The sequence below is a fragment of the Podarcis pityusensis genome, assembly GCF_964106645.2.
Source record: "Podarcis pityusensis genome assembly, chromosome: 5".
In the NCBI taxonomy this organism is placed as follows: Eukaryota; Metazoa; Chordata; class Lepidosauria; order Squamata; family Lacertidae; genus Podarcis; species Podarcis pityusensis.
The window spans coordinates 77,960,710-77,982,067 of NC_138032.1; the positions used below are offsets into that span (position 1 = coordinate 77,960,710).

General features: G+C 40.5%; 1 protein-coding gene across 2 annotated transcripts in view; it reads left to right on the forward strand.

Moving 5' to 3' along the window:
- Nucleotides 1-121: 121 nt before the first annotated feature.
- Nucleotides 122-21,358, forward strand: part of PARG (poly(ADP-ribose) glycohydrolase) — a 70,178-nt gene continuing 48,941 nt past the window's right edge. Inside the window, exons 1-7 of one of the 2 annotated variants that reach the window (XM_081004911.1) lie at nt 122-707; nt 2,754-2,820; nt 3,639-4,634; nt 6,434-6,620; nt 7,479-7,601; nt 10,244-10,327; nt 14,504-14,578. In XM_081004911.1, coding sequence (XP_080861037.1) covers nt 488-707; nt 2,754-2,820; nt 3,639-4,634; nt 6,434-6,620; nt 7,479-7,601; nt 10,244-10,327; nt 14,504-14,578 — 1,752 coding nt within the window. In that variant the 5' untranslated portion in view covers nt 122-487. The remainder of the gene's footprint in view (nt 708-2,753; nt 2,821-3,638; nt 4,635-6,433; nt 6,621-7,478; nt 7,602-10,243; nt 10,328-14,503; nt 14,579-21,358) is intronic. The other variant, XM_081004912.1, reaches the window with a different exon arrangement.

A 21,358-nucleotide genomic window follows, 5' to 3' on the forward strand; every position in this document is an offset into this window, starting at 1 on the left:
GGCCGCGGCTGCCGTAAAACGACTCCGCGACGCCGGCGCGCGAGGCTGCTTCGCGCGCGTCTCCACTTCCGCTTTGCGACGGCGGCGCTCTCTTGCTTTCCGGCTCGGCCGGGAAACGGGAAGCGGCGGGCGGAGAGGGAGGCCGTCGACGAAGGCTGGTCCCTCAGCTTGGGGAGCGTGTCCGAGAGAGGCGGGGGGTCGTTGGGGGTTGAGGGAGAGAAGCGGTGCGGAACCTCGAGCGGCATAAGAAGCCCTCACAACGGCTAGGAGGGCCGGCGTGCGTGCGTGCGTGTGGCCGCCTCGCTCCCCTCAGCCGGGAGAATGTGGAAGGGAACTTTCTCCGTCGCCTTTCCCCCTCAAGGAGCCCCTTCGCCGCCCCCGGGCCCGCTTTCCCCCCGGTGGTGACCCTGTCGTCGTCCCCCACTTCCACCGGGGCGTGTGAGGCGAGCGGAGGAGGGTCGGAGGGCGGGTGCTGCTCCCCCCAAGCATGAGTACGGGGTCTGACGCCCCCAGGAAAAGGATCAGGTCGGACCCCCCGCTCGCCCCCTCTGCCGTCGGCGTCAGCAGCAGCAGCGGCTCGGAAGAAGAAGCGCAGCCCCCTTCCTGGAAGAGGAAAGTGACCCAGTGGCAGCCGCCTCTTCCCTTCAGCAGGGAGCAAAGGTCCAGCAGCAGCAAAGCCAGCCCCGCAGTCACAGTGGGGAACAAAGGTTCGCGTCGCCGTGGGGATCCTTTCTCTACAAAAAGAAGGGGGAAAGGCCATTCTTAGTCACTTGCTTTTCTCATCTGGTTTGCTGGGATGGGGGTGGGGAAAGGGGTGTGTGCATTTCCATTTCCCCCGCGCATCAGTTGTGTGGGTTTCCATTGCCACAGCTGCCATCATGCTCTCCTTTTGGGTTTACGGTGCCAGCCTTGATCCCTGTGCTCTGCTTGGGAGAAAGGTTGCGGCCCTTCCAAGCTGTTTATGTCAGGATCACGCTTGGGTTTAAGGCTGTGGTCCACGAGACGCGCTGCAACTTGGAAGAGAACCTAAGGGTCATCTAGCCCACCCCCCTGCGATGCAATCTTTTGCCCGGCATGGGACTCGAACCCGTGGACCTGGGATTTAAGAGTCTTGTGCTCTACCAATTGATGGAAACGGGCCCATTGAATAAAGTGGTACTCGTTTCTTACTCAACGTGCATAGGATTGGGCTGTAAAGTAGACAGATTCGGCATAGTCGCTTGCAGTAATTTAAAACAAGTTCTGATGCTTTTGTCACATTACCTTTAAAAACTGAAAATCATTGTCCTGCTTGTATAATGTCATAGTTTGACAAGACAGTGGCTCCATCTAAGAAGAGTGGTCACTTCCGCTTTACAGAATATGCTGCAATTAAAAGGGAAGCCATAGGGAGAGCATTCTTGGGAGAGCATTCTTGGCTTTGGTGTTCATTTGACAAGAATTAACTGACAACAGTATTTGACTAGTCAATTTATTGGCATCACAGTTTTCTATAATGTTGTTCTGCAACTCTTATGAGTACTTGGAACAAAGGGTATGCTTCTGAATTTGATTGTTTTAGCATCTTAGATTAGTTGTTGAGGCCCTGGTAATGTGTATTTATAAAGGCCAGAATGTATTAAGATAATTATTATTTGATCAATCAAGATTGATGAAAGATAGGAACTATCTAGTACAGTGGTACCTTGGGTTACATACGCTTCAGGTTACAGACTTCACTAACCCAGAAATAGTACCTCGGGTTAAGAACTTTGCTTCAGGATGAGAACAGAAATCGTGCTCCGGCGGCACAGCAGCAGCGTGAGGCCCCATTAGCTAAAGTGGTGCTTCAGGTGAAGAACAGACCTACGGAACGAATTAAGTACTTAACTCGAGGTACCACTGTACAAAGAAAGTTGCTTGGTAAAACTCAAAGTTGTGAATAAAAATTCTCAGCCTGAGAAGGGATACATTGTTGGTATACAGTGGCATAAGTGTCTTGTGGCACTTGAAAAAGTGACCCAGTTATTATGGCATGAGCTTTCATAGACAAGAGCATACATATTTCATGGAATCCATACAGTGTAGTGAAGGTGTCAGAATTGGGTGTGTAAGGCGCGAGTCCGAGAGAATTGGAGTGGAGCTTCCTTTTGAAGCAGAAGTGGAGCTTCTGTTACTGAAGAAATCTCTTAGTTTGCTGTGCTCTTTTTAGCTTTTCTTAGCACAACAGTTTCTCAAGACATTGTTTCAAATGCACTCGTCTTCTCTCTTTCATTGTATCAATTCTGGACAGTTTTATTTTTGAATAGCTCAAATAGTACAAACTATTTGATTGTACATATAAATTCATCCAACTTTCTGTTTAGTAATAACCTGAAAATAGCATCTGATTTAATAGTTCTGAACTTGTTTTACCTTCATGGAGTAAAGCATGAACAGAATTGGAGAAGAGATGACCCAAGAAATGCCATTTCTAGTACACATTTTAATTAAATAACTGGTGGTATTAGTAATTTGATTACTCGGATAACCTATTGTTATCATATCATACAGATATGCTTGTCAGGAAGCTATGATTGGCTGCAGCTGCCTTTTGAGCATGCCTCGCTGTCTTACCAGAGTTAGCTAAAGCACCATGAAACAAGTTTGGAGTTTGCAGATAATTCAGATGCCAAGACAATTATAAAATATAATATTGTATCTCTTTTGGTTTTAAAATAGGAAGCTGGTTGTTGCAATATATTGTACTGTGGTTCTTCTTTCCCCCCCTCTAGTTTACAAACAAAGGAGGATTACCTCTTGGATGGAGAATAAAGGACCCAAAACAGTGGAGTCAAAAAGGTAAAAACAGAATACAGGGGTAATTTATTTATCCAGAATGTAACAAAAGGAGAGAAAAGGACTCATAATCAAAATATGCCTGGTGCTTCTGTTCATTCTACACTTACTGCGTCTCCACCCCCATCGTTCATCTGAGGTCCAGCTCCGAGGTCCTTCTGGCGGTTCCCTCACTGCAAAAAGTGAGGCTACAGGGAACCACGCAGAGGGCTTTCTCGGTAGAGGCTCCTGCCCTGTGGAACACCCTCCCATCAGATGTCAAGGAAATAAACAACTATCTATCTTTTAGTAGACATCTGAAGACAGCCCTGTTTAGGGAAGCTTTTAATGTCTGATGTTTAATTGCTTTTTTATTATTATTATCATTAATTCTGTTGGGAGCCACCCAGAGTGGCTGGGGAAACCCAGCCAGGTGGGCAGGGTAGAAATAATAAATAATTATTATTAGCCACTGCATTTTGCTCCAGCTGCAGCTTCTGGACCAGGCGCAAGGGTAGCCCCACATTGAATGCACTGCATTATCAAGTCTTGAGGTTACCAGTGCATGAACTTGCTCTTTTGAGCCCTGCCTCTGATGGCTGCTGAAATTTAACTGGGTGTGTTGAGCCGGTGGGCCCTGGGCACGGGGAATGCCTGATACCTTAAAGAAGGTGGTGCGGCCACTACTGAAGAAAATGGCCTTGGACTCAAAGAATTGCAACAACTTTATTAAAATAGTGAAGCGTTACTATAGCGTTAATTTGTGGGAAGATAAACATCAGTTTTACCTTTGGTTATGGGACAACATTTTATTTGTATTTGTGTTGTTTGTCTTTTTACAGCTCACAAAACAAAACTTGCAGCACAGAAGCAGAGCCCAAAATGACATTTGTAAAGCAAGACAATGTTTTTGAACATGAAGTGAAAAATGCTGAGGATGTTCTTCAGCAGGGCTGTTCCAGATTACCTGTGGAAATGAATACCAGGCATGTGGCCTTGCCTCAGACTGCTGCCCTGCGTAATTGGGAAGCTGAGCAGCTAGGTAGGGATCAACTTTCAGAAGCAGAGTCTTTGAAAGGAATCCAAACTGGAGACCAGTTGAAAAATGCTAATGCTAATCAAACACATAAAACTGGCAGTCAGGGCCATCGGGGTTGCAATGAAAATCAGGAAAACTGTACTCATAGGAAACTTTCATCAGGCAGCCCTGTGAAGGTAGCAAATATAAAACAGCCATCAAAAGACTATGATCCGGAGAGGCAAGCAACTTTGCAAAATTTGCAGCCGTTTAAGAACTACAACTCTGAGCATGTAACTTGCATAGCTGTTGAGTCAGAGGAGGTGGATGTAGTGCCTGAGAGCCCACTTTCAGATGCAGGCTGTGATGCTTGCTCACCTGATTTGTATGCCACTCAGAAAAGAGATCAAGGATGCTGGGGGGAATCTCCTTCTTTTGAGAAAGAGAGTGAACCTGACTCACCAATGGATGTAGATAATTCCAAAAACAGCTGTCAGGGCTCAGAGGCTGATGAAGAAACCAGTCCACTTCTTGAGGACCGAGAAGACATTGATGTGCCAAAAGCACCAAACAAATCCTCACGGTTTCGAAAGGCTGACCTGGATTCAAGAAAGTCACAACCCCGGAGAGGTGAAGGTGCTCGATTTAATCTCCACTTGGAAGGGATGGATAATCAAGTCAAACAGGGTGAAACGCCCACTGAATCACCTGGGATATCACTAGCTGTGTCATCAGAATGCAAAGGTGCCAAACATTGTGGGAGGAAGGACTCTAAAATTACTTCCCATTTCATGAGGGTTCCCAGGACAGAGGAGAAAAGGTAATCTGTCTCCCCTTCTTCTTTCCATACTATTGCACTCAAGTAGCACTGCAGTTAGAATTTCATTCTTGTCTATATAGTAAAACTTTACATCTGTTAAAACAGACATAAAAACATGTCTAATTCAGTGTTACTTTAACATGAGCTATTGCGTAACCGAAGGCTTGTGCAGCAACCACAACTCCTACTGGACAGATATAACTGCTCTGGTAACTTCTAGGTTAGACTACCTTAAGGCCTTCTTTGTGGAATGCCTTTGAAGATTGATCAGAAACTTCGCTTTGTTTAAAGTACAGTTGTGAGCCTAAATAGAACCAGCTGTAGCAGAGGTGGTAAATTGGATCATCCAGACTTCTACCTACCTTGGGTCATTTTGACAAGTGCAAGGGGCCACCCACGTGACAATCACCAGAAGCAATGTTATCAGCTGGAATGTTTTCCTTTGCTTGTACAGTTTGAAATCAAACAATATAGGTAAAGGTACAGGGTTTTGCATGCATCACCAATCTGCTGATTGGTGGTGCCTGCAAATCCCACTTATGGCAGGGAGTCATATCCTTTCCTGCCTTGCATCTGTCTTATAGGATGTCAGGTGTAGGACAGGTTGGAGTGACTTGAAGAAAATGTCTCCGCAGGCCAAACTAGGGCTCCTGCCATGCCTAATTAGACCTGAGATCAGGAGATTTCCCACCACTGGATTACAGGGATCATAGTATCTCAACAGGTCATAAACAGTTTGATTTTGATGCATGTGAAAGTGTTGGTGCTTATGTTTAAAGCCCTAAATTGCTTGTGACTAGGGTATCTAAAGGATTGTCTATTTCCAAATGAATGGAATGTTTCGCCCTTTTGCTGGTTTTTATTGCTCGACTGTTGGTATTCTATTATTGTTAATAATCATAGAGTTGGAAGGGACCTTGAGGATTATCTAGTCAAACTCGCTGCAATGCAAGAATATGGTTATTGAACACACAAACGTGGTGTTATCAGCACCATGCTTTAACCAACTGAGCTAATTTGTTTCATTATGGGTTGTGTGTGTGTGAAATTGTTAGCTGCTTTGGGAGCTACCTGCTGAATAGCTGTATATAAATTATTTTCATAAATGAATAAATTTTGTGTATCCTGCAAACATCTCCCAAGATTAACTGAATATGCTCACTTGAGTTTATCACGTGTCCATTGTTTTAGGACAGCAGGTGAGCATTTTGAGTGTGTAGCAAATCCCCTTACCTACCACTCAACACTAATTTTCTTTAAAAAAACTTCAAATGATGACTTGGATATGTGAAATAGTCATCATAGATTAAACATCATAGCTGTTTCCTATTACTTGATATCACCTCAAACACAGTACTTTTCAAGAAAGGTGGTTCACTCATGCAATTGTGAGCTGCATGTCATGTGACAAGAAGAAATGTATTACCAAATGATGCATTACTGGATGATATGCATGTTCATATGCTCAGCCTGTGGGTGGGGGCAGTGCAAAATTTGCTTCCCCTCCCTCCAAAATACAAGGATTTTTATGGAGGGGGTGAGCATAAATGCCTCTGAGAATATTATATTTTGCCCCCACTGTGTAATAATAGTTCCTCTGTTTATATTTTGGAGAGAATGAAATTATTTCTGTTAGATACAAAGCATCAGGCAAGTTTACATGATGCAAACATACTGCATTACTGGTTCTGAATGTTAGTAAGACATCTAGAGGAAAAAAACCATATGTTTGACACCGAGAGTCTCTGTTCAGCGAAAAAGGCATGTTTAAGATGATAATTTAACTTTCATTTTAATAGCAGGAATGAACAATGTGAATTAAAGCCGCCTCGACCAGGAAGGAAGATTGCTAAATATACTCCTCCTCCACTTCCAACTAATAAAAAATGGTTTGGGACACCAATTGAAGAGATGAGAAGAATGCCAATGTGTGGGACTCGCCTGCCGCATTTGAGGCCATCTGCCAATCATACAGTGACAATCAGAGTATGAAAATCCAAGTTGCTTTACCAACAAAGCTTCCTTTGTAAATTAAAGCTAGACAGTTATTGTTCTCTTCATAAAGTCTGGATTAAGTATTGATTCAGCAGGTTGGGGAGGTCTTTAGATCGCCATGCCTTGAGAATAGTAGACCCTAGAATTCAGAAGAGCAGCATTTAGGGACTAACTACCTGTTGCACACAGGTGTAAATGTTCATGCCCTGTTGCCATCTTTTGTTTTAAAAGGACGACCACTTCAGGAAGGGATGAGTGAGATCACAGAAGTGTGGAGGGCAGGCACTTAAACACGTTTCCACCTGTAACTTAGCTTAAAATTGCCTCTTTGCTATTCTAGAGGGAGAGCAGTTTGTTAAGTAGCTCTGCATAGCATTGCAGCCTAAGTTAGAACTACCTACAGTGGTACCTTGGTTCTCTAATGGCTTAGTTGTTGAACAAATCGGCTCCCGAATGCCACAAACCCGGAAATAAGTGTTATGATTTGCGAACGTTTTTCGGAAGCTGAACATCCGATGCAGCTTCCGCTTGAGTGCAGGAAGCTCCTGCAGCCAATTGGAAGTTGTGCCTTGGTTTTCAAACAGTTTCGGGAGTAGAATGGACTCCCGGAGCGGATTAAGTTCAAGAACCAAGGTACCACTACTTTTGCATAGTATTGAATATGTTTATTTTGGTGTAATGCAAATTCTTGCATATTGCATAGACTGGACATTATTGCCTGTGTATTTTTGGATATGTATTTATATTTTAAGTTTTAATGTGCATTGTACTTGCAGATAAGATCACAGGTAATTTCTTCCTTTTTGTAAGATTTAATACAGTGCTCCTTACATATTTTCTCTGTTGCAGGTAGATCTTTTGAAGGAAGGAGAAGTGCCTAAACCTTTCCCAACACATTATAAGGATTTGTGGGACAATAAGCATGTTAAGATGCCTTGTTCAGAACAAAATTTATATCCTGTAGAAGATGAGGTGAGGCATGCTAAAAATTTGGGCGATAAAACTTTTGTCAGGCTAAAAACTCCACCAAGTTTCTTAGATATGCTCTGAATTCATGATCATAAATTATTGTGGCTTTAGATGATTTGTTCAAGTTTGATAACTATTCTAATGTATGTGATGTATTGCACTACATTAAGTGTATGAATCCAGATAATTGTGTGGCAGAATGACAGCTCATTTTCCTGTCTGCTACTTTTAAATATGATTGCTTAGCACTGATAAAGTGTTTGTATTATGAGTGAAGATAAAGTTGCCATAAACGACCTTTACTTCTCGCTTCTGTGGCTTGCATTGACAAAGTTAACACAGTAGGTGCATGCCAATATATTTCCATGGGCTACAAAAATCCATGGTTCCAAGCTATTCTATTTCAGCAGAGCAACAAATGAACAAACTTTGAGCCAAATAATTATATCTAAATATTAGAAGCTGTTTATTAGCTACTTGGGCTTATGGTAGAATTTGAGGTGATATTATTGGTTTTTGTAATTCCACGCTTAGTTTTCATTTTTTAAAGTATAGCTCCCCATCCCAAAGGTTCATGGCAATTGATTTTACAGTGTAGAAAGGATTTGCAGAGGTTCATAGAACATTACAGACAGAGCAGCGGAAGATTTCAAAAGCATGAGAGTTGCTTTTATGAGTCATGTAGTCAATCTAGTGTTCTCATTGCGTCAGTGGCCAGTTTGATTCCTCCAAAAAGCAGGACATGAGATTGATTCTCCCCCTTTGTTGCTAGTGTATGATATTCAGCAAACTTGCCTCTGTATATAGTGGATGGTTCCTGATTAATTTGATTAAGCTACTGGAAATCTCCACGTTTTGTTGATAGTGAAGTCCTTGATTAGTTATGTGGCATGTGAAGAAGTACTTCCTTTTTGTCCTTCCTGAATCCGCTGCTAAATGACTTCACTAAGCATAAAGACAAAGACACCATATAATCATACTATTTTGCTGTATGGAAGACCTTTGTTGTCATTCTGATGTATATACAGTTTATTTTTCTAGAGTCCACAAAGGCAAAAAAATGCCGAGTACTGAGTTGTTTGATATACCTGATCTTTGGAAGAGTCACTTTACCTTACTTTAGAGCCAGCTTGAGTGTACTTGTACAGCTTTCAGAAAAAATGTGTGAAAGCCAAGCATTTCAACGGTCCGCAAACATTGATGCCATGGTGACCAATAATTTAATGCTATAATTAGTGTGTAGTCTCCTTTCCTGATATCCCCCCCCATTGTTTTTGTTTGTTTAAACATGCTGGCATTTTCCCTATTAGTAGCTAAACTATGATGTTGGATCAACCTCTGCTGCTGAATCACTAATTCTGCCACATCTCCCCATAGTCATCTGATTCACTGACTGAATGGGAACTAGCTGCAGCATTTTATTTTCCTCAGTCCTTGTTCTTGCTTCTGTGCTTACCTATGTCTGCAGCTCTCCTCTTTGCCCCCACCTTACCAGAGTCGAACGCCAGTCCCTCAGCTCTTTTTCAGGTATCAGAGTCCACTTGTAACTGGCCTCAATTTTTCCTCTGGAGGAGGGATGAAATTAGACATTTTCCATCAATCCCTTCAGCATTGTTCTTACAAGGTTGATTGAAGAAAAAGCTATCTGTAGCTGCTATAGGAAAGGATCTTCAGCAGAAAAACCTGGAGTGGACTTTATTTTTTGTTTTGTGGGAAAAAGGATGGCATTCACTACTTGTCTTTTTAGCCATGAAAACATATTGTATTGTTTCTCAAAATAAATAAAGCTTTGTGTTAGGGGATGTGGGTAAAACAGGGGAACACACTGATTCCCAGACCATCTGCGTGCCAGATTGAGGTGGTGATTGGGCCGCATCCGGCCCCCGGGTCTTAGGGTGCCTACCCCTGGTGTAAAGAATGAAGAACAGTAAGAGCTGTTCAGCCATGGAACAGTCTCCCTTTGGAGGTTGTGGACTCTTCCTTGGAGGATTTTAAGCAGAGGTTAGATGGCCATCTGTCATGGATGCTTTAGCAGATATTCCTGCATTGCAGGGGGTTGGACTAGATGACCCTTGGTATCCCTTCCAACTCTATGATTCTATGAATCTTCCTATGGCAGGAAAGTTGGAAAGGTCTGTGTGAGACAATATTAATTGTGAATTGCTGCTGAGTTGGAGTTGAGGGGAAAACAAGGGCTACATTTTGCAAAGTGGGAGTCTTAATTATGTACAGCTCCTAGAGAGATGAGTGCAGTCTTAATTTTTGGAAAGAGCCTTTGAGAGAGTCAGGCTTTTAGGTGAGGTATTCCATTTGCCCTGTAAGTCTTCATCCTGAATTCTGTGTGAGCAGCAGGCTGTATTTGCTCAGGCCAAAGGGTAAGACACATTGCATGTGCTAAGAAGTGCATCTATAGTATAGCCACTAGTTAACGAAAATAATTGTTGGCTACCGTATCAAATTTCAGTTTATGGACTCCTGTGAATTCTAAAACTGAACCAATAGATCTCTCCTCTTTTCCTCCATAATTGTGACACAATTACCAAGTAGGCAGTCATTCTATTCCAATTCACTATTATTTTCATGTTAGTTGTGAGCCTGAATATAATTTTCTAAGCTGAATCTTAAATATTATTTTCTTTCTTAAGAATGGTGAAAGAACTGCTGGGAGTCGATGGGAATTAATCCAGACTTCACTGCTTAAGAAGTTCACCAGCTCCCGTGATTTGAAGGTAAGGCGGAAAAACACTATGCTTTCAAAAAAAATAATTGGCTGCATTTGGTTGTCATGTTAAACCATAATTTAGCATGATGTGAACCAACATATGCAGGTAGGTCCCCTTTCCTCCTCCGGCACTGTAGCTAAGAGGAATTTGGAAACTTTCTCTTCAGTTTTGCCTAACCATAACTTACCTTATCATCTGAGCTGACAAACTGGTTTGAAAGCCAGTTTGAAATAATGGTTTCATCAAAGAGATTTCTATCTATTGGCATAGTAAGAAAATTGGAAATGTTGGAAGTTTCCACTTAACAATATTAGAGAGTGGATGACCTGATTTAGTATGGTTACATTTTTGCACTCCCCAAAGCGTGAGGATATCCAGTTGACTTCATGATTTGGAGAGGTGACATGTTTGAACTGCTGATTACCCAAACCATCAGATTTGCTACCATTTCCTCCTATCTTGGCAACTGGCAAGGTACACACAGCCTATGATTTGGGTGGCTTAACAAAATCAAAACTTTGGAACTCTTTGGGGAAATTCTAAAACTGAGCAAATATTCCTCTGCTAGTTTCCTCCAAACAGGTTGTTTAAGAACAGGTGAAAGTACAATGATATTTCTCATGTTTCAACTCAATCACAATTTAGCCCCTGACCATTAGGTCCAGTCGTGGCCGACTCTGGGGTTGCGGCGCTCATCTCGCTTTATTGGCCGAGGGAGCCGGCGTACAGCTTCCGGGTCATGTGGCCAGCATGACTAAGCCGCTTCTGGTGAACCAGAGCAGCGCACGGAAACACCGTTTACCTTCCCACCGGAGCGGTACCTATTTATCTACTTGCACTTTGACGTGCTTTTGAACTGCTAGGTTGGCAGGAGCACGGACCGAGCAACAGGAGCTCACCCCGTCACGGGGATTCAAACTGCCGACCTTCTGATCGGCAAGTCCTAGGCTCTGTGGTTTAACCCACAGTGCCACCCGTGTCCCATACCAATCACCTTTTAGGGCTTCTATTTACAGTTGCATCAGATGCATAACAAGTAGAATTGTGTGGTCTGATTATATAGTATTTTTAAAAATAATATCTCTTTACATTAGAATGAATAAAATGCTTGGCACCAGTATCCATGAAAAATACTTTTAAATACTAATGTGTGGCTCTTGTTAAGTCCTTGCTAAGTCCTTGCTATAGCCCATTCACCATGCTGGAATGTTTAATCCATTATGGTGGAATTTAAAGCTGATAATCCTCATGGAAAAAATTGTTTTTTTCTTTAAGTATTCTTAATTTGAGCTTCCAAGATTCTCAGAACAGGGTGGTCTGCCATGCAGGCACAGCCAAGACCCATATATGTTTAGCTTCAGCAAGGTGGCAGCATCATTTTCCGTTGCATTCTGCCCTGCAAGCCAGAGTTGGTGTAGACAAATTTAAGTTGGTTTGTGTGATATAATAGTAAATATTTATTTATTGAATTTATATACTGCCCTATACCTGAAGGTCTCAGGGCGGCTCACAGAACAAAACCAGAACACAAAACCACAAAATATATAATCAAAATAAAAACAACAACCCAATACCCCCCCAACTCAATAACCCTCCAATAATTGATTTCAAAATGCCTAAATGGTTGTTTCAGCACAATCTTCTGGGAAGGCAAAGAAATGTAATACCTGATCAGTTCTTTTATGAATGAGTAGTTCTGTTAGTGTTGTGACACTAATGCTTTAGTAATGTGTAAAGAATAAAAAGTAACTCGATAATTTTGCCTATATGACAGAAGCTCATTCTACTCAAAGTTGCCTGGCATCCTTATTCATGTACTACCAATATAGAGAAAATACCTTTTCTAAATGGGACACAATTATTATTGTAGCTCAAGGTCCTTTGTAATGCAAGTGGTGTTGAATTATGGGGTTTCCAGTGTTTCTTAGGTGCCTACCAATGACAATAAAGCAAAATACCTGCTTAAATAATAAATTTATACCTGCTTAAATAATAAATAACAATAAAGCAAAAAACCTGCTATCAAGGTTGATGGTGGCCTGAGTTTGCAGGACAGAAGATAAAAAATTGCAGGACGCTTGAAAATTGAAATTGATCACACCTGTGCTAACATCTCTGTAAGGCAGTCTGGCATCCTTCCATTTATGATTGTATTCCTATCCTGTCATCTATAGAAATAACTGTTTGACCCCATCTTGATACAGTTGCTAGAAAAGAGGTAGGTGGTTCAAGATGTTGATGAAGTGGAACTCAAATGAATGACTACATGCTTCACAGTTAAATGAACATCCATCAATTTTGCAAGATCCTACTGCATGAAAGATAGCACAGTGAAATATTGCTGTGCTGCACTTTGAGAATGATTAGTACAAATAGACTGTTTTATTGGACAGTCTGTATACTATTGCATTGCATAGTATACTTTGTCAGCATTTTTTCCCCATCTTGCCTGAGGAAACTCTATGTTGTTGTAAACAAAAATCTGCCCTTTTTCTCTTATGGGGTATCCAAGAGCCCATATAGAGTCCTTACGTAGGTTCCCTATTGGTAGGAGAAAATAACACAGAGGCCAACCAGAGAATATTGAGAAGCAAAGCAGCTAGTAAGCCTGATCTTTATTGATCTGTTGCAACAGGGTCCTCCCTCACCACACGGGAGGGAGGAGGAACCCAGAACAATGGCGCGCAAGGCCTTATATAGACATTTTAAATTCCCTGCCCTGGAGCTCAAGACCACCCCTCCATACATCATACATACATCACAGAAGGGGTGTAACCTAAGACCACCCCCCAGATACATCATACCGACATCACAGAAAAGGCGGTCTAAAACAGAAATTTGAAAGTTGCTTTTCTCCTGTCTTACCTCCTGTCTGGCAGGTTACTTGATTGGATACCCTGGGGAGCCTGGCCAGTCTTTTGTAATGATAAATACTTAGTTCCTGGGCCAGGTCACAGGCTGTTCATATCTTAAGTCTTAAATCTTAAAAGGATTTGTGAGGAAAGAGACAATGGGGAGGTTTCCCACTTTGACCTTGCAGAGAAAACATTTGCTCAGTTTGGGAATCAAAATGATTTTGCTTGGTTGGTACACTTAGGAACATTTAACATATATCTAAGACCTCAACATTCCAATCACAATGTAACAGAGACGGTCACTTCATGTTCTCATTCAAAAGGGTCAAAAGAGTGACCCTTAGGGACATGTTGCAGAGATAGTGGGAGTTAAGAAAATTGGGGAGCGGTGTAATAGACAGTGGCATAGGTCTGAGTCTCTGATATGACATTATTTTTATGTCCGAGCAGAATCTGGGTTGTGATGACCATTGAGGTTTTAATACATACAGTTCCCACCTTGGCTGAAACCCAAGGAGAATTGGTTCCCAAGTCACAGGGCACCTGGTTGGAGCTCTTTGCATGAAATAGCAGTTATAAACAAAATAAAACAAATAACATAAAAAGCTGGTTGGAGATTTGGCACAAAAGCTTATCAGAGGCTAAATGTGTATTGGGGCGGGAGGGGAGACTAGCTTATGCAGGCTGGCAGCATTCCCTGTTTAAAAAGCTCTTATGCTAAATCCCCAGACTGCATTTTGAACTTAATGGAATTTAAAAAGTTATTGGGGGTCAGATGGAGAGAATTTCTGGAAAGGAAATACCACCACGTATTGATTACACTATTCTGCGTGCACTGTGGTAACGAACCTGTTTAAGAGCCTTTCTGTATGATTACGTGTATAATTAGAAAATCTGAATTAAAAAGAGAGATGAAATCAGCACAAATTGTGAAAATCAGACTGACCAAAGATTTTGAAAATAAGTGCCATTACTAAAATCAATAGCAGTAAAAGGTATGTAACTGAAGAAAATAAATTCTGAACTTACTACAGTATTGGTAAGATTTTACCAGAATAAGGGTTGGATTGGCCTTTGCTGGGAATGAATTAAATTTGGGAAATTCTGTCCCAGGGTGGGAGGTGTTGGACTGAATGGATCAATGGGTCCATTCTTGCAACTCTGTGTCTGCTGAAATTTTGCTTCTCCTTTATCTTCTTGTGACAGGGTATGTTTTCTAAGGATTGCTGAAAAATTGTCCAGAACTACTTGGACCAGCAGAGGGTGCTGATTTCTCAAAATTCAAGTTGTCCTACTGATCACCTTTTTATCACTTTTTGTTTCATAGGAAGCTATTCTCAGATATAATGTTGCATATGCCAAGAAATGGGACTTCACAGCCCTTACTGAGTTCTGTGATAAGGTAACGTGTTTTTCATATTGGAAAATGAAATAAATATATATTTTGTCATTATTTGTTTCTTTGTCATTATTGTAATATAATTTATTTGTAATGTTAACCGGTAAATAAGTGAATGCACTTAGTGAAGCATGTGCAGAAGCGATAATTATAGATAGAATAATGGGAACAGACTTTGTGACTCAATTAAGACTTTGTAGCCGATAATGGCTAAACAAGTTTTAAGTATGGTTTGGCATGAGCTCTTAATTGACAGACCATAGTTTGTGATTGGCCCTCAAACCAGAATTGGAAACCATGATTTGAAGTGGGTTTGCAAATCATAGTTTTAACTAAATTCAGATTAACGTGATGCCTGAATTGACAAGTCATAGTTAATACAATTGCTTCCCTCCAGGTGTTCTTTTACCATGGAGAAGAGAATTAAGTTTTGGGATGGTGAAACACAGAAGCAGACATGTCCTAAACTATGGTTTGCCTGCTTTATATTTGGATGCTAAAACAATAGTTTTTCTTTTTAAACGATGGTTAGCATAAACCATACTTGGTGTGATGTCTCAGTTAAACGTACAGCACATTTCTCTAGTAACATCCATCACCTGAGTGAGTACTTAGTGAAATTGGACAAAACTAAGAAACGACGGAGGCTGTACTATTCGAAAATATTTCATTTTGTTTTTGATTCCACTCATTAATATCGAAAAGTAGAAGGATGTGACCACCATCTTTCCCCTTTCTATTATTAAAAATGCAGTTGTGTATTTTAAACTAATGTTAAACACAGGAGACACTTATAAATGGCAATAAAGCATGCAAGAGACACTTAAAAGTTCAAGAATATGATGGATTGGATTGAGAATGTCATCCAAAGAGAGTAGTATATGGTTTCAGTGGCCTTTGCAGAAGAGGCAGTAGGGTTCAGTAAAAAGAGAATGGTGATGTTTTCTGGTTTATTAGAATAGTAAATTATTTTGAATTATTTTGAAATTTCTTAGACATTTAAGGAGTGAAGCTAGAGTGACACATTCAAATGATTACTGGGTCACATGACATTACTTGAATGATTAAAACTAGAAGAAAAGGTGGTGACCTATTTAACCATCTTTTTGTTTGCATACTTGCACATGCACAAAACCCTTGCACAGTTAACTGACAGCTTTGAATTACTTCTGTCTATCCTTCAAAAACTGAAGAACTATATTGACTGTTCAGGCATGTATTTTAAAGAGAATTGACCTTATGCATAAGAGTTAAGTACTGCAAAAGCTTTGAGGTATTCTGTTAATTACCAAGGCAGCTGCCGAAAGCTTTGCAGTTCCAGCGCATGCTAGCTATTGAATGGAAATAGAGTTTCCTTGGGGACTAAATGGAGATGATTGCCGATTAACTTGAACATGCCAGCTGGAGTGAAATGCAGAGTTTGATCCCAGTGATACCGCAAGCTGACAGAGCTTCAGCAATAGCTGATGCTTTGACTTGTTCGTCTTCTACTCTTATTAAGGCAATATGTTTCATGTAGACTTAGCTTCCTTTTGCTTGGGAGACTAATAGTTCAAATCAGAGAACTGGCTGGACAGGGGACAAGGGAGAATAGTAAAGTACCGCTGTACAATTCTTAAAATCCGTGTAACTGTGATCACTCTGTAGATAATAAACCGTGACCCCAAAATGCCAGATTCCATGGCATCTTCTATCTTCTATCTACTACCTTTTTTTTGTTTTTAATACAAATGAAGAAGTTTCTAGCCCTTGTGATTAGTGTTTATATGATTGTAGAAAAGAGAAACCACAGTGGTCAGGGGGCTGTTGAAGCTCTCCTATGAGTAGAAGTTAGTGTTTGGGGCTTTTTAATTCAGAAAAAAGTGAGTAAGTGGGGGGCATATTAAAGGTGTTAGGTAAGATTTATTGCTTTACTCTTGTCCGGCACGCTCCCTGCACTCCTCTGCAGGTCGTAAAGCAATTAGCAGAATTGCACAGCGTCCGTGTATGAAAGGGCAGTCAGTAAATAGGTCCCACACGTTTCTTCTTTCCTAGTAGCACTTTATTTGCTCAAAAATAGCATATTTACAGTCCATCTGATTCAAGTTGCATTTTGCGACCTGTCTCTCTCAGCAGCTGCGTAGCAAAGCTGCTTTCACTTTTCACTCAGCTCACAGCATTCCAAGCTGCTTTCCTCACGTCCTGGCTTACTTCCCTTGTAAGCGCCTCCTCTCAGCCTCGAGACACAGAAGGTTAACCCTTCACTACACCCAACAAAAGGTGTATACAGTTATGTGGGGAAAGTAGTTTAGGAGAAGTCCTTTCCCTCTTCAAATATTAGAATATTATGAAGCTGAGTGGTAGAAGATTCAGGAAAGGAAGAGAAGCCACTTTGCACAGCAGTTAGTTAAATTGTGAATTTGCTACCACAAGAGATGGTGATGCCCACCAACTTCGATGGCCTTAAAAGAAAATTATACAAATTAATGGAAGGTAAGGATATTGATGGCTCCTAGTCTCAGTATCATGGTTTGTTACATGCTGTTTCTGACCCTGGAAGTATCTAAATTATCAGTTGCTGGAGAAGATGAAAGGAAGAGGACCAGTGTGCTTTGGTCCTGCTTGTGGCCACCGTTGGAAATAGGGTGATGGACTAGATGTTGGACATTAGGGTGGCAGAATCTCTGTATGTGTGTACATGCACAATTAAAGTGTCCACAGTTTATTAGGTTATTAGACTATGAAGGGCTAGAGGGGGCTGGGTATTTTTTTGGTGGGGGGTTAGCCCTCAAACAAGGAAAGTATATATGAAGGCACAGATGCTCTTATGTACTAGGAGGTATCTTCTGGTCATGCCCAGGAGGTCTTTGTATGAGTAGTAGGGGTGGAATGGAATTTTGTCTATGTTGCAGTTGAGGCCTGTTGGATTGTTTGAGCCTGTTTTGTGAAGGAATATTAAGTGGACTATGGAGGTGCCTATGGTAAGAAACGGGAGTCTGATGTGAAGAGTAAAGAACTGAGTTAGAGTTGTGTTGTCTACTACAAATCCACCTCAGACGCATTCAGCTAAGGTACTTCCTATGTACAGTACTGCAGAAAGGAGGTTGGTGATGGCAGTGGCTCCTCAGGGTAGTACGTATACCTAAATTAGAATGTTGAGTGATAAAGTGATACTAAATCCAAATATGTACTTCTGCTTGAGGAAACAGGAGAACTGTGTGGAACTTACTAATAATAGCATTGTGCAAACCTTTCCACTAGCATTTGAGCAAGATATTTTGTAGCTATGTACTAGCAGCTATTTTCTTTCAGTAGAGTCCTCTAAAGATGAGAATATAATCTATTTTAGTAAAAATGACATCTTATCAATCAATCAATCAATCAATCAATCTAATCTGCTAATGTTGGTTTTCCTTTTACCTGCTGCTGGAAGTAATGAGCTGTATTTTATGGCTCACTTGTGTCACGTTCCACTAAATTAAATCTCAAACATTTACTCCAATAATTTATATTCCTAATGTATCAGTTCACTTAATTTGGCAGTTTCCCCTCCCAAAGGAATTGTAATAGATTTCCAATAAGTTACAGAATAAAGATCATCAGTACTAATGAATGCTTTTAGAAGCCTGTATCTTTAATCAAAGATTTATTTTTCATTCTTCTCTGATGTTTAGCAGTTATATAAATGAAAGGTAAATTAATGAAATAGTGCATTTTTTTTGCTATTCACAAGGAGCAGCATTAAGTGAATAGTGCCTGGCTGGGTTTTTTTTAAGGGTGTATCTTATTTTATAGTAGTATTGCTTTTCAAAAGTAATGATCATTGTTGGCCTATGTTGCCCGTTAATTCTTTCTGATGAATGTACACAGTCCAGCCTTGATTATTCCCTAGTCATAAATAAGAGATGGAAGAACCTTTGGCCTCCATGCTATTAGGATCCCTTTCCATTTTAATTTAGCTCCCAGAGCTGGTCCTATTAATGAGACACATAAGGATTTATTGTTGACTTGAAATAAGTCAACAATGATAAGGAGCCAACAGTAGCCTTACACAAGCACTGGGTGAGCTTAAAGTTCCTTGGGAGTCACTAGGAGAAGATTAAGGTCATATGCAATTCAAGTTTGTGACACGCCCCCTTAACCAAATGCCAAGTTTATAATGCTGCAGTTTGCTTTCCAAATGAATGTTTGCTAGGAGCATCAATGGGTGAGACATTCAAGTTCCTTGATTTAAAAAAAAATAAAAAAATTCTACCCCTTTCTTGTTTTTCTCAGAAAGCAAAGCAATGGAAATGGGCCATTGATGCTATGAGATTGATCTTGTGCAGCAGCTGTTCTGATAAGAACATATGGGCTTGAAGTAGAGAGAGGTTAAATCTCTCTATATGCTCTCTACTATTTAATTGACTTTTGGATGGGAAAGAGAGACTACGGCACTTTTCCTACTTCCTATTTCTGTTTCCTAGTCTGCATGTGAGTTGCTTTTGTGTCCATGTGGAATGGTTGACTTCATTTAACCATGATAATATTAGACGAGGAAGGCTTTTAGAAAAGCGCAGTACTAAATGACTGATCTTACATGACAACACGGGACAAAATTAACCTATTTCTCAGACTTGCACATCTTGTAAGAAACTTAAAAAGGATCTCAGCTGAATGTACTTAAACATACACCTAAAACTGTAAGCTATTCAGACTAATATCTTTAATTAGAACTGAAATGTAAAACATCTGGCATGCTACAGCTGGGATAATATGACCATCTGGAAAAAAATTGTAGATAGGGATTTTTCCAATATGTCAATACTGTATATCTCAAGAAGAGAGACCAGGATGTTAAATGCTGGTTGTAGCTCAGCCTTTTCTATGATATTGCTGTTGATATTCATTCTGTTATAATTTGTATATATAGCCAAAGTGAGAAGCTCTATTTTCAGAGCAAAAATGCATAAGGTTTGCCTATACGGTTGTCTGTATCTCCTAACTAAAGAGGACTGTACCCTGTTCGGTTTGCTGATGCACACTTGAAAGGGATAATATGAACGATCCCTCTTGTATGTCACTGTGGGAGCCAGCCTTTATATTTCTACAAGCTCACATCAGTGCATCTGTTGCCCCTTACCATCTGTGTGTGTGTGTGTGTGTGTGTGTGTGTGTGTGCTGTGTAGATATTTAGATCAGACAAATGACTCTGTTGATTTAACAATTGCTTGGATACTCAGAAAGCACTTACTTAGTATTTTTGTGGGTTTTTTAAAACACAACCAGTTCTACTAAAATACTGAATTTGAGTGTGATAATCTAATGAAGACTTGTTAGCTTTGAGCTTTAGTTGAGGTAAGCAAGCACGATGCGTACAAAATCATTTAAAAAAGTTGTAGTTTAATAAAACCTCAAACAAATCCGGACACCAATTCTGGAGCCCTCTGTCCTTCTTCCAGTATGTATGAAATATTATATTTGTTACAAGCAGTATCTTGCCCTAAATAAGCATAAATGTACCTCTGTGCACTTATGAGCACAAATTACTGCATTTGTCACTGAAGTAATAAGCAGTTTATCTTGCCCCCACTTCATGATTATAATTCAGATATTTTTGTAAATGTCTGAAGAGAGCTTAAGATACCATGATTCAAGCTGGCTTGTTCCTGTTGGTTAAGTTGGCTGAGAGCAATAAGAATTCTCATCTGGAGACCCAAGATGGAAGAACTTGGGCTTACTGTGATGTCCAGACATGGATATCTTGTTTTATAATATGCAGAAATAGCCTTGTGTCTGACATGTAGGCCTCTCTTTTACTCCTCTTGATTCCACAGAGTGTTGAGATCTGCTTGATCTAACATTGAAGTAAAGCTTAGGGTTAATTTCTACTAGTAGTTACAAGGTCAAGTGCCTGTTATGGACTGCTCAATATAAGAGATTTGGTTGGAGTGAGAATGACAAGAGTATATTACATGGTTCAACATTGCGTTGGTTAAATGCTATATCTGCTCCAGCCTACTCTCTCCCCACACATAGTGAAATCAGATGCAAGTTTTCAACTTGCACGCTACTTCACTACTTGTAGATTATGATAACCACACTGTTCCCAAATTTATTTGAATATAAAGTCTCCCAACCTTGTGGCATAGAACTGGGAAGGGAGCATGCAACTCCCCCAGCTACATCTCACATTAACGATTAAGGTTCTGGTTGTATTTAAACAAGTCACTATTTCCTCGGTCCGTGTCTGCATTACTGGGGTTATAAGAATGGTTTCTAGTCAAAATAACACAATTTTGGTATCTCTTATGGAATCGACATAACATTCAGGAGGTGTTTTAGGGTTGTGGTTTGAGTTCTGAGCTCTTGGCCTATACCTATGTAAATTAATTTGCCTTGAAACAAGTTGATTATATTTTGAGGCAAATGTGTTGAAACAGGTTGGGTTAGCTAACGTGCACTCCAGATGCATAGTTCTGTACAATATGCTTGCATGTATTAACTATGTTTTTAAAAGACCAACAGAAGAGGGAGCCCTTCCACTACAGAAAAAAATATATTCCTCTAGACCTGAATATTGCTAATCTTCTTTAATTTCAGATGCATGTTTAAATTAGGAAAAGTCAAAGCATTGCTTTCACTGTAGATGGACATAGTCCAAAATGTGCATAAGTCATGTTTATTTTAAGATTTATTACCTTCTCTTCACCACAAGCTTCCAAGGGGGACTACAGCAGGACAGTACACAATTCTAAAAACAAAACAATTATAATTACAAAAGGAAGTGAAAGCATTCCATCCAGAGCAGGTATGCTATTTATT